Source organism: Diachasma alloeum, unplaced genomic scaffold (assembly GCF_001412515.2).
Source record: "Diachasma alloeum isolate Michigan unplaced genomic scaffold, Dall2.0 Dall_scaffold_00642, whole genome shotgun sequence".
NCBI classification, from domain to species: Eukaryota; Metazoa; Arthropoda; class Insecta; order Hymenoptera; family Braconidae; genus Diachasma; species Diachasma alloeum.
In genome coordinates, this window is record NW_021680774.1 from 94197 (window position 1) to 107743 (window position 13547).

At 39.2% G+C, this 13547-nt stretch overlaps 1 protein-coding gene across 1 annotated transcript in view; it reads right to left on the reverse strand.

Moving 5' to 3' along the window:
- Nucleotides 1–7706, reverse strand: part of LOC107043842 (odorant receptor Or2) — a 41097-nt gene extending 33391 nt beyond the window's left edge. Inside the window, exon 1 of the mRNA XM_015265492.2 lies at nt 7423–7706. Coding sequence (XP_015120978.1) covers nt 7423–7623 — 201 coding nt within the window. The 5' untranslated portion in view covers nt 7624–7706. The remainder of the gene's footprint in view (nt 1–7422) is intronic.
- Between the last annotated feature and the right edge of the window lie 5841 nt (nt 7707–13547).

Below are 13547 nucleotides of genomic sequence, written 5' to 3' on the forward strand. Positions count from 1 at the left end.
CCGTCCTCCCAGCCTGAATCGAAGTCTTACGATCAGGAGTCTGAAAAGCCCCCGTCCCTTTGATCTGAATCCAATCCCTCCACCAGAGAATCCTAGAATCCCTCGTCCCCATGCAGTTGATAGAAAGCCCGGTGAAACCAAGTCAGCATTCCACTTTCACTTAGTAAAATCAAGGTCACCCTAGCCCCTAGGAAATTCCAGAATGTCTCCAAATACCTCGGAACCCCTTTCAGTTACCCCAGCTACCCCAGAGAAGATCCCAGAGATCCCAGAAAAGACCCCTAGCATACCAGAACGCCCTAGAAGAACCTTCAATCCCCCAGGAATCCTAGAAATATCCCACCATGTCTCAAGATTCCACAGAATGATCCGGAGAGTCCAGAAATATCCCCTAGAGTCTCGAAAATTTCATGAAAACCCCCAAGTCCTTCTAAAAATCCCCGAAAACCCCAATGAATCACGACCACTCCCAAAATTCCCCAAGATATCGCAAAATCCCACAGATATCACCGGATTCAGTCTTAATAGTTAGAGTAGGTGAACTGAAAAATCGGAACAGTCAGTAGGAAAAATTTATTGTTCCCAGGAAATAAGAAAAATTTACCCAGGAAAATAGGCCCCGTCTTAGGTTAGATTATTAAGTAGAATTATTATTTCACAAAATAAAGTAGATCGAGTAGCCCCAGAAGAAAGAATTTCAGAGAGTCACCCCCATATAACTTGTTTACCCGCGGGACCGTCCTGTCCTCAAATGTTCCCATTAAATCCCCAGAATCACTCGACAATCACCCCCTCGATTCACTGTGAGAACCGACCCCCTGATATTTCTGTGATGAATCCCTCAGTCCCCGGAATGACCCCCAGACCCTCGTCTGTTGATCGACCCCCAGATATCTCCATACCCAACCCCTCAAATTTTCGAACAACCCCCAGACCCCCTTGTAAAATGGACAGTAAGCCCCTAAGTTCCCCATAGGACCCCAAGACACCCCAGACCCCTAGAAAATTCACCCGGAGAACCCAGAAACCAACCCCATTTCACCTGCACCCCTGGGACCATGACCAGCTGGATCTGAAAAAGCTTAAAATCTTCAGAGAAAGATGGGAGGGCCTTGACGCATTCCAAGAACCCTGGAATTAGGTTAGGATTAGGTTAAAAATATTTCGCATGACCCAATGTGGTCCGAAATACCCCAGAATACGAGAGATTATATAATCAGTCGGTGCGATGAAAGCATGACTGTACAAAGTTGCCCAGACATCCATAACGATTATTAGTTAAAATCACTCGTGGATAAAATTGTCGTTAGTTTAGATTTTTAAGTAGTCACATCTTTCCCCCTCGAGACCCATAAGGAGCCCCCAAAAATCGAATCCTCCCAGCGATGAAGTCAGGTGAATCCCCGCAACCCCCATCTCCCTTCACCCTAGTTGTCCCTGATCCCGATACCCCTTGTTCTCATTCACTGACCCCCTGGTTGCCCCTCGACGAGCCCTTTTCCCGAGGTCTGACCATTAGATTGAACCCCCTAGGCAACCCCCCGAGCCCAAGAAATTAACCCCTCGCCCTTCCAAAGACATTTATTTTAGTTTTCTTTTGTTATCCAAAGACCCTTTGATGTATAATTTTTCGAGTATAATTTTTGAATATTGTTTGACGGAATTAGTTTTGTTTTCCATTATTATATTCAGTTAAATGGAAATAAGGATGAGAGTGTTGTGGTACCTGAGCTGTCGAGCCAATGAAAAACATTTAGAGTTCGATAATTTCAAACAAAAATAATTATTAGTGAATAAGGGAAATTGTAGGGAGATACCCCGTACCAAAAGAAATAAACGATATTGTGTTATTAATAGTTTTGAGCCTTCATTCCAGCCTCCTCTTCTCCTGGAGCTGTTGATCGAAAAGTAGAAGTATGGATCGTTCAACATAGGGTTGTGGAAACCCTATGTGTTCTCTACCCCCGGGACAGCTGTGACGAGGCATATTTATTTATTTTTTATTCCTTTTCTACATATTTTTTCCCACTACACACTGCCCCTTAAAATGTAAATCCCGCCACCGTTGCATACCCCTTCCCCAGACTTTTCCCCTCATCGCCCCTCTTCCCCTGCCCCTGGACATCACGAAGACATCAGCCGAAGGAAGACATCAGTTCCGGCCCCACCCGATTAATTGGAGAAGCCATCGCCTCCTGGAAATTCCCTATACTGGACCCCCGAATATTCAACACTAGCAATAATCCCTTGCGAAACATCCCTGGATTGTGGTCATCGTCACCACTCACCCGTGCCAATTGGCCCCGATTGCTCCCGAATTAAAACCCGAAGGACTTCGACACCTGACGAACCCCCACGAATCGCGGAGGAAACGGAAAGACCGTCACTCGTGTAACCGCTGTCCTGGACACTGCCACGTGCGCCCCAAGTCAAGTGAATGTAAAGTGAACATACCCCGAAGTCGGTACATTGGATTTTGTTCGAGTAAAGAGGATTTTTGGTGCCCGAGCTCATCCCGGCTCTAAGTACTGTGCCCCTGGAGTCTGGAAGGAGGAACGAAGGCTCAATCGCTGGAGTCGCTGAGGGACCCGGATTAGACCTTAACTGGAAGTCGTGAGTACGAGTTGTCCCCCTCATTTCCTCGTCGCCTCAAGAAGTATTCCTTTTCATACCCCCCAACGGTGAGCCTACACTATTTAGTTTCTTCCCCTTCAGTTATTATTTTTATATTCAGTTGCATTCCCTCGACACGACTAGCTTCTCCCCTTTTTCCTGCATTAGAGTCACTCCCTTTGCACGTGTACAAAAGTTGCCTGGCCTCCCCCACTCCCTAGATCTCATTAAAGGCCGTATTTACGTCTTTTGGCGATCAGAATTGTATAAAGAGAAAATATAGGTAATTATTCTCAAATTATCCCTTATTTGTCCCTTTTCTTGACTCGCCCTAATCCTCTCTTCAGGAATTAGTTTCATAGAATCGAGAAAACGGTCACACTGGAAAGTGAACATTTTTGACAAATACAAATAAATGAAAAAGAAAGTCAAGTCAGGAATGTCAAATAAATGGTTATAGTACACGATCGGATTCCTATAAGAAAAATAGTTCTCAATAGAAAAAGGATTTTTTTTAATTCTCCATAAAATAAAAAATCAGTAGGAGCAGGACCCACGTTCTTGGCGTGTGTGACGTATTGAGATAGATAAATACGTCGATTCGAATAATGTTAAGAGACATTCGGTCGACCCAGTGGATTCCTATGGGAAGTAAAAACATGATTTCTCTTTCCTGCCATCCAGACATAAGCTCAGCAATCACACGGTGTCCTATAGACATCGTGGTAACCGGTCACACGGTGCCACCTGAGTCCAGCTTCCCTTGAAGAAGCTGTTTGACTGTTTAGGTCTGTGTCAATGATGCCCCGTGACTGTGTTAGTCAGGGCGAATCGTGGGACTGTTTACCTTGCAATTGTGAGTTTTAGAGGAGAAGTACTGTATTGCCGGTCGGTGTGTTTTGCATATGCGTGAGGACATAACCTCAACATGAGTGTGGTGAAGAGAAAAAGAAAAATCACAGCAGTCGAATTACATATCAAATTGAAAGCTTTGAAAGAATTGGACGATGGATTTCCTATTGAGGTTATTGCCAACGAGCTCGGTGTCCATAAAAAAAAAGTGCAAGGGTGGATTAAAAATAAATAAAATCTCCACAAGCGGCAAAGCGATCATAAAAATTAGCTCCCAGCCAAGAGGAAACGTTTAAACAAGCAGGGGTTCGAGCCTTTTTGGCCGAAGCCATCCCACCGTTACTTTATGTGTTATGACTCTTTTTCTTTCTTTCATTTCTACCAATTCCAGTGGTAGTAAGCTTCCAAATGGGATTAAAGGCATTCGGATAGAAGGCATCGAAACAAATATTTTGAAAAAAAAAATTGAAATTGGTTGCGTAGTTTTTACGCTATTGCACATAAAAGGTTTTCAGAGAAAATCGAATATCTCGGAAACTACCCATGCGATTGAGCTTATTTTCAAGAGCAAGGATTGTTATCATGAGAGGAAGATTCTAGACAAATTTCAAGTTGATATCTCAATTTTTGCACAAGCTAGAATGATTACAAGGATTTTTATGAAAAAACAGAAACACGGAAATATCTCGAAGACTTTGTATGAACGGCCGTATATGTTTTGATTGATTCTGATAGAAGGCATCGAAGCAAATATTTTGAAAAAAAAAATTGAAATCGGTTGCGTAGTTTTTAAGATATTGCACATAAAAGGTTTCCAGAGAAAGTCAAATATCTCGGAAACTACTTATGCTATAGAGCTCGTTTTCAATTGGAACGATTGTTATCATAAGAGGAATATTATGTCCAAATTTTAAGTTGATATCTTAATTTTTGTACAACCTAGAGTGATTACAAGGATTTTTATGAAAAAACTGAAAAACGGAAATATTCCGAAAACTTGGTATAAACGGGTATATATCTTTTGATTGATTCGGATAGCAGGCATGGAAACGAATATTTAGAAAAAAAAATTGAAATCGGTTGACTAGCTTCGAAGATATTAGCGAAAAACGATTTAGAAACGAATAGCTTTTTCTCAAAAACTATTTCATCAATCGGCTTGAACTTTTGCACAGAGTTAGTCCTTGTTAAGGTCTATAATCTGACGAAATTTCAGATTTTTTGGAATAAGTTTAGCCAATTAATTACTCAATTTTCCAAAAATTGACCACCGGAAAGGTGGCGGTGGACATTGACACCGACAGAGATGGTCGCCAAACTTCGTATTTTTACATTTCAGACCATTCTACATCATTTCCAATCAAAATTAGAGAATGTGAAAACAGCACGATTACAATGCTTCCATTCGGAAGCACAAAACCAGTGAACGATCTCGTTTCATCAAAATAGTATATTGTGCATCTAGGGCGGAAAGTCATGTTTTCCCGCCCGAAGTACACATGCTATTTTTTAACACGCCTGCAAAGGAAAGTTTGTATTTCCGTCCCGGCGGGCGCAAAGTTACGCTTCGCGGGAGGGAACTCTGACTTTACGCCTACGCCAAGACGGAAAATCGCGTTCTAACCACGGGAGGTAAAATAAAGGACCCTCAGCCGCGTGCTTACCAACCTCGCCTTCGGCTCAGCTGGTAATTGCACTGGCGGCTGAGAATCCTTTATTTTCCCTCCCTAGGTTAGAAATATACTATTTGCTGTCTGATGAGCGGGAGGAAAGTGAGTACTTCCCGCCCTCGGGTGGAAAGTTACTCCCTCGGGCGGAGTGGCAAGACTTTGACAAGAGACTTTGCCAAGGGCGGAAAGTCTTGCCTTTCTGCCCTTGGCAAAGTACTCACTTCCCTCCCGCTCATCAGGGAGCAAAGTACGAACCGTCCGTGCAGGTGTGTGAAAAAACTCGTTTTTTCATCAAAAATCTCGTTTCATCAAAAACATCAGAAAAGTTTGGGAGTTTAAATACATAAATCATTGAAACTATGGCATTTATACCCGGATATCTTTATCACTGAGCAAAGAGGAAAATAGAAATTATTTGTTGAGAGAGTGCGAAAAAATGAGCTTCAGGTTAGAATAAAAATTTATGCTTTTAGACACATTGATGTCGCATGATGTAAGTTCGAAAAAACGAAGTTTATTCTCACACCAGACTCAACCCCGAATTTTTTATTGAGCCTCTCGTTATCGAGAAATGATATTATTATCAACTCAATTGCTGTTAACTAACTAACTTCCAATTGAAAGGTTTTGACATGTATAATGAAGAGGTACGGACGGTTTATGGGGCATGACGATAGGTATAGCGTTCTCGCTCGAATAGTCGCGGTGTCTCTCTCGTAAGACACGCCTCTTACCCGTAGGAAAGAGGCAACCTCTAGCTTTTTGTTCTTGGAATTCTGTCCCCTGAAAGTGGAGAGCTAGGGAGAGTCTACTGTATAGAAATCCGATCGTGTACTATACCCATTTATTTGACATTCCTGACTTGGCTTTCTTTTTCATTTATTTGTATTTTTCAAAAATGTTCACTCTTCAGTAAAAACCAAACAAACCTTTTTCTTGGCGCAGTTTTTTTACAAAAATATTTGTTTTTAATTTTTAAGGAGATTCGAATGTCAGTGAGCATTGTGGGAAAGATATGGGGTGGGCCATGGAACTGAGAGGGAAACCACTCGACAGGTTTAAAACATCCAGTGAAAAACATCCAATAAAAATCAGGCCCGGTCGCGCGCTTCGCGCTCTCCCTCTTTAGGGTATGACCGGTAGGGGTTGGTGGAATTGGATGTGACCCATTACGGGTCGCACCAATAACTTCCCGACCATGTGTTTTTTCTTTCATTAATTTTTTTATTATGTATTTATTCAATCTTTTTCTCACATTTCTCCGAGGAAATACCCATAGAAGACAAGAAAATCCGTGCGCGTGCTCGCACTCACACACACTCCCATGCACACACATCGCCGTATTCCGCATCGAGAAAAGATGTAATTTATCAGAAAAGTAAAATTGTTTCTTGAATGTATATCGATTTCGAAAAAAGCTAGTGAACTGCTGATTAAATGTCTTCCAGTATTCCATGATTTGTGCGTTATATCAAGATTCATCGTTTCTAACAAAAAAAACTTGAAATCGCATCGTTATGCACGGAGAAATGGTCTCGTTTACAAAAAAACGCTAATTTTCGACTTTTTTCCAAATGTTTTTTGGAAAAAACTGGAGAAACGCTGAGACGATCGTCTCCATAATCTAATCAGGTTCAAGTCACATGAAAATACAGCGATTAAAAAAAAAAAGTCAAATCGCATCGTTTGTTCAGGAGGAATCGTGGCACAAAATTTTTGTCACAGACGTATGCACACACATACACACATGCACACATACAGACAGGTACCTGAAAAGGGTCAGAAGTGGTTCCAAAGGTCATGAAACGTGGAGAAATGCTTAAATTTCCACATTCGATTTTCGGGGTCATTACAATAACTTCCTCCCTTCGGGTCGGGAAGTTAAAAATTATTTGACACCCGTAGGTGATGAGAGAAAAATCAATCAATCTGATAAATAAAATCAATATTCAAAAAATGTTCAACTGCACATTCAAATAGTTACTTGAAAATTGGAAAATTTCGTGCTCAGCGATTGCATCAGGGCTCGCGAACAATATGACTCCCCTCCCGTTTTACCTCCCCCGGTAATCTACTCGTGAAACACCTTAAAATTTTAGTCTAGCAGATTCTATAGAAAATATCTCAATAGAATAAGTTTTATAGAAAAATAGAATTCTATTTTTTCTTTCTAGAATATTTTCTATTGAGCATTTCAACAGAATCGGCCAAAAACTAATAGAAAATTCAATAGGAATCCAATAGAATTGTCTATAAATGTTTTCCATACGTGCTCTTGCAGACTCACAGAAATAATTCCTCGATTCAATTTAAGATAGAAATTGGTAGCGGTGAAATATATCGAAGCAGTACTCAACAGTAGGAATGCACACAACGAAATGTTCAGTAATTTTCTATCATATTCAGTTTCCGCGACTCCGAAACCAACGCAGGATAAAAAAAAATATGTTACCTTCATGGGCAACTTCCCCCTCTTCGTTGAAGTCATGTTGGAAATAATTTTTTTATTGCAGTGACCCGAGTCGAGGTCAGTTCTCCAAGATGAGCTCCCCCTTCGATGGACTATATCCCCTTGCGATCATCAGGGGAAGTGATTGACATGCAGCGAGAGCTCGAAGAAATTCAATGTTTCAAACTGGAGGTGCTGGTAATAATAGACTGCGCATCGTTAATCTTGCATGATACCTAGAACTCGATAGGGGTTTGCAAAACGAAAAAAAAGTCTCTCTTTTTTTCCTTAGAATTGCAACTTCAAATAGAAATTGAGCAGAACAGTTGGAAAACGTCCGCTGACCGGAGACGAACAGTATTGAGTTTTCGATTACATTTTTTCTGTGGAGGGAGCGAAGTGAATTGAAGAATCAATCACGCGGTTCAGTTACGTGTGATGGAACTTCCTGATGATTTTATTGTTAACAATGAGCTGTGGATTGAAAAATAAATTGCGTTTGAGGAAAATACTTTGTGGAGTTGAAACTTTTGGCATGAAGAGGGAGAGTAAATTTGTTGTATATAGAAAAGAAGTTATTGTAATGGCACTGAAAATAGAATGTGAGTATTTTATCATATCTCCATGTGTTCTGATCTTCAAAATCATTGTATGACGTTTTTGAAGATACGTACGTGTCCAAACATGCATGTGCCCGAACTTTTGGTTTACAATTTCTCTAGAACGAACGATATGTATTATTGGGTTGGGGAAAAAGCAATTTCGTTTTTTTTCATGTTTTTCAAAGTGAATTTGTTAATATAAATTTTAAACACTAATCAATGATATATGTGCCATTCTGATCGATGACCTTTTGCCACTTTTCTGGTAAAACCGTAATTCGGCAACTGTAGAACTTCTGAGGTTTTTAGGCGAAAAACTGAACCAAGCGATTTTCACAAGCCTCTTTTGAACCCAGCTTTACACCATTAAGAGAGTTTTGCAGAGACCGGAACAAATGATAGTCCGACGGGGCAAGATCAGGGCTATACGGTGGATGCATCAAAACTTCCCAGCCAAACTCTCTCAGTTTTTGATGAGTCACTAAAGATATGTGCGGTCTAGCATTGTCGTGATGGAAGACGACGCCTTTCCTATTGATCAATTCTGGCCGTTTTTTTTCAATCGCCTGCTTCAGTCGCATTAGTTGTTGACAGTAGACAGTCGAACTAATGGTTTGGCCAGGTTCGAGCAGCCCTTCCAATCCCACCAAACACTCAGCATCACCTTCCTTGGCGTCAATACGGGCTTCGCAACTTTTTGTGAAGCTTCTCCGGGCTTTAACCACGATCTCTTTCGCACATTATTCTCGTACGTGATCCACTTTTCATCGCCCGTAATCATTTGTTTCAAAAATGGCTCGATTTCGTTTTATTTCAGCAGGGATTCACAAATGGAAATGCGGTCCATTAAATTTTTCGACGTTAATTCATGTGGAACCCAAGTATTGAGATTCTTTTGGTATCCAGTCTTATGTAAATGGTTCAAAACTGTTTTATGGTCGACGTTTAGTTTCGTAGCAATGTCGCGAGATGAAATGTCGCTCTACCTCGATTTCATTAAGAATTTCATCGACTTTTTCATCGGTTGGCCAACCAGGGCGAGGTTCATCTTTAAGATCGAAGTTTCCGGAACGAAATCGAGCAAACCAATTCTGACACTGGTGTTCACTTAAGCACTCATCACCATAAACACTACACAATTTTCGATGAACCTACGCTGCAGTTTTTCCTTTTCGGAAGTAAAAAAGCAAAATGTGACGAAAGTGGCCTTCTGGAATCTCCATTGTCAAAATGCAATAATTTTTGAATGAGTAAACGAATGACGCTACTTTGTACTCTAGGATGTTCTATAGACTGTAAACTTCTAAACATGCTATAGTATGGCTTCATTGAATAAGCATTACTAGAGACATACAACTTTAATGCCATCTATTAGGAAGAACCGAAATTACTTTTTCCCCAACCCAATATATTTACTTCGCGGTCGATCTAGCAAATTGTCACAAAGAACTCAGCCACCTCATTCTCACTGATTCTCTCAGCGCTCTACAAAGTCTAGGGTCTATTAGTTTCAACCCTTATATTAACCCGTATATCATAGACGTGAAAAGAAAATATCAGGAATTTTACCATGATAACCCACTTAAAACCAAAATAAATTTTCGCTGGATTCCTGCGCATAGAGGGATCGAAGGTAATGAGAGGGCTAATTCTTTGGCAAGGAATGCTGAAGAAGAGTCTGCTATACAGTTCCTCGTCCCAAGCACAGATTTCAAAGCCCTTTTTAAACGAGAAGGACATCAGAGTACACGTGAGTTTATCAAATCTCAATCTGAACCTGACAAAAAAAACAAGCAAAAGAAAGCAAAAGGAATAAATTATTTCAAGAACTTCTGGAAAAATAATATCCGTCCCTGGTACTAAGGCAAAAAGCTTCCTAGAGATCTGGTTGTCTGGGTTAACAGAGCGAGATCAGATCATTACCACCTTAACAAATCGCTAGAACGAATTGGAATTGTAAATAGCAAGGAGTGCACCTGTGGAGCCAAAATTCAGAACATCAATCATGTACTTTGGGAATGTCCCCAATTTCCAACGGGAAGACAAAAAATGATTGAACAGCTAATCAAAATCAAATGTCCAAGGCCCTTTACCATAGATTCACTCCTCGTTCTCAAAAGACTAGAACCTATTAAAATTATACACGAGTTTATTAAAACTTACAAGATTAGAATCTAAACGACCAAAGACTACTGTAACTAAAGTAATATAACAAGCTAAGTGAAATGGATATGTAATTATCACGCAAATGATTGTAAATAACCCATTGTAGGTTAATACATAAATAAAAAAATAAAAATAAAATATTTACTAACGAGATTTTATTCAGATTAATTTATACTATTTTATTTTAATTTCCGTCTTCACAATTAGATTAATTGCATTTTATCCATTTTTATTCTAATTATATATTTTTTTCTTAATTTACAAGCTACAATATTGAATGAAAAGGAATTATATTAAAGATCAATAAAAAGTGTTTTTATGGCACGCCGTGCAATAAGTCGAGTTTATCGCACGCTGCGCTTCGCGCAGCGTGCTTCACACTCGACTTCTGCACGATGTGGCATAAAATAGTATAGACCACTCGGGCATAAACTTCGTTTTCAACGAATGTGAATACAGACCTCGCCTTCGGCTCGGCCTGTAAACTTCACATTCGTCGAAAACGAAATTTGTGCCCTTGTACTCTAATGTACTATTTTTGTGATGAAAATAAATACACAAAACAAAAGTTATTCGAAATCTCATTCGGGTAATCGCAAAATCTCTTCATGTATTCCTGAAAATTTTTAAAATCTATTTTTCCATATTATGCAAAGGAAATGAAAAAAGATTCAGAAAGGAATAATCGGCTAGAAAATGGATTTTTTTTTCTTTTATGTCGGCGGAAACTTCGAATCACTTTTTCTCTTCACGTATTAAGGAAATATCAATATTTCAGGGAGCAGAAATTCCAAAAATGCAAAAAAAATGGCGGGAAGAACTAAAAAATTCATTTTTCAATGTCCCCAGAAAGTTTTAAAATTTATATATATTTTCGAGTAATGGAAGAATATCCATAAATTCGATTTCTATCCCTGTCTTTTGATAGAATGAACAGAACAAATGATAGAAATTGAGAATTGGAGCCTGCAAATTTTACCGGATTATTATTATGTAACTTTTTATTTATTTTTAACAGTGTTTGTCACAAGAAGCTTGTGAATGACCATCGCCCGAGGGCCTTCAGCCTGGTATTTACATATGATGTACAATGTTTTGATTATAATACACAGAAAGAAAATAACGAAAAAGAAAACAACAGAATAGATAATTAAAAATTTAGATAGCTGATAGTATTGTATGGTTGAATAAGAAAGATAAGTGGTTTTACATCATCATGGATAAGATGAGTGTGAAACAGTTTGAGAGATGTGGTACCTAATGGTGAAGGAAGTAGAGAGCTATTTAGTCTATTCGCTATAGCTACCATTTGCTGTACATTTTTGGGGATACTGGTCGACTTGATGTCTTTCGATGTTTTTTGGGGCGTAGAATCCGAATTTGAAGATCATTTCGACGAGAACTGATGCAAACAAAAGTTATTAACAATTTAATTTTTTATTGGATCATATTACGGAAACGGTTATAGATAGGGAAACAGGTTTCAAACAAAAGATGTTTGATCTGTAAAAATACACATTTTTTATTTTATAACTTTTTCTCCTAACTATGATAGATAAAAAGTTATCGGAGGTGGGCCGCGCGTTGCGCGAGATCTTGTCGCGTTCCGATGCATCTATCGGCTAACTCAATAGAGATAAAAAAAAGTACTTCAAATAAAAAATGTTTGTTATACAATTTTACATATTATTAGTTTTTGCTTCCGCATGGAAACATTGTGACCGCTGCTTTTTGCGATCTTCCAATTTTGCCTGGAAATGATGTAGAATATCATGAAACGTGAAGATATGATGTTTTTAGAAAATGTGTGTATGTATGTGCGAAAGTATGTGGTCATTTTTCGGAAAATTTTTATAAATTATACCAAAACAAGCAGGGGTAGAAGCCCTAATTGGCAGAAGTCATGTGACCGTTAATCCATGCGTTTTTTTTCTCGTTACCAATTACATTGGTAATAAGCTTCCGAATGGAAGCCATTCCAATTTCACACATAAAAAATCTGTGGCGATCACTCGATCCTTAGTTGCAGTGCGACAACGAACGGATGAGTGTAGATGGATATGACCAATTATGGGTTTCAACAATGTTTTCCTGACCAATTCTTTTTTTAATTATAGTAAAATTATCGACTTTGAATTTTTCCTTATTATGAATAATCTAAATAACTGAACAAATGCTAAAACTATTTCAATCTCGTCGGAGTCGAGTCCGATGAGAATGCAGCGTTCGTGAAAAAAAAGTTCCATTTCATCATTTATTCATATCATCTTCAAATTTCATAAGAAAACATCATTTTTTTACATTATTTCGCATGATTTTCATAAATTATGATTATTCCAAAAAGCGACGCCTGTATTCGTAACTTTTTTTTCCCTTCGTGTCCCGACAAATTGTCAGAGATAGACGTCATCATTCAATTAGTGAATTCGTGATCGTAGTGATTATTTATGATGTTTCGAGCAAAAATTCGTCATTACGATTATTTTTTAACTTTTTCATATATTTTAATTTGTAATAAAATTGGGTGGTGCCAGATGGTATGACCGTTGTGGTCTTTTACCTACCCGTCCCAGTACCTACGCGGTACCCCAGCCTAATTCCCTACCCGCACTTGCCTCTAAGCTAACTTATATCTAACTCCACATAGCTAACTCCACATGCACTGGGTTCGTTTTCCGGCGATGAAAAAATCTTTCATCACCGGGACTCGAACCTGCGCTACTGGGACGCTTTAGTTTATAGGGCCAGCACGCTGACGACGAGCCCAAAGACGTCCTCTTTTAATTTGTAATATTTTCTTTCACATTAATTGTCTTACATCATGATGATTTTAATAACTAAATTTATATTAAGGACTCCTAATAATTGAAATATCTTGATCATAAAGACTAATTTGCTGACGTGCATGTAACTCCCACTCAAACTCACACAGATCGTCTTCAGCAAATACTGAATCCGTTAAACTCACTCTGTTATCTAGAATAGAAGAATAGAATAGAAAAAGTGCGGCTGGTCACTTAAAGCGCCCAGAGTCACCTAAATCATACGATCTTTTGTAACTTCCGCCTTAGTTTCGGTCAGTCACACAGCCCCAGCCCTGTGTTTCTCACTAGGCTAATAAGGCTGGTGACAGCCGCTTGTTGTAAGTCCTCTGGTTCCAGGAAAGCCTGGCCCCAGATTTTATAGCGACGGAGT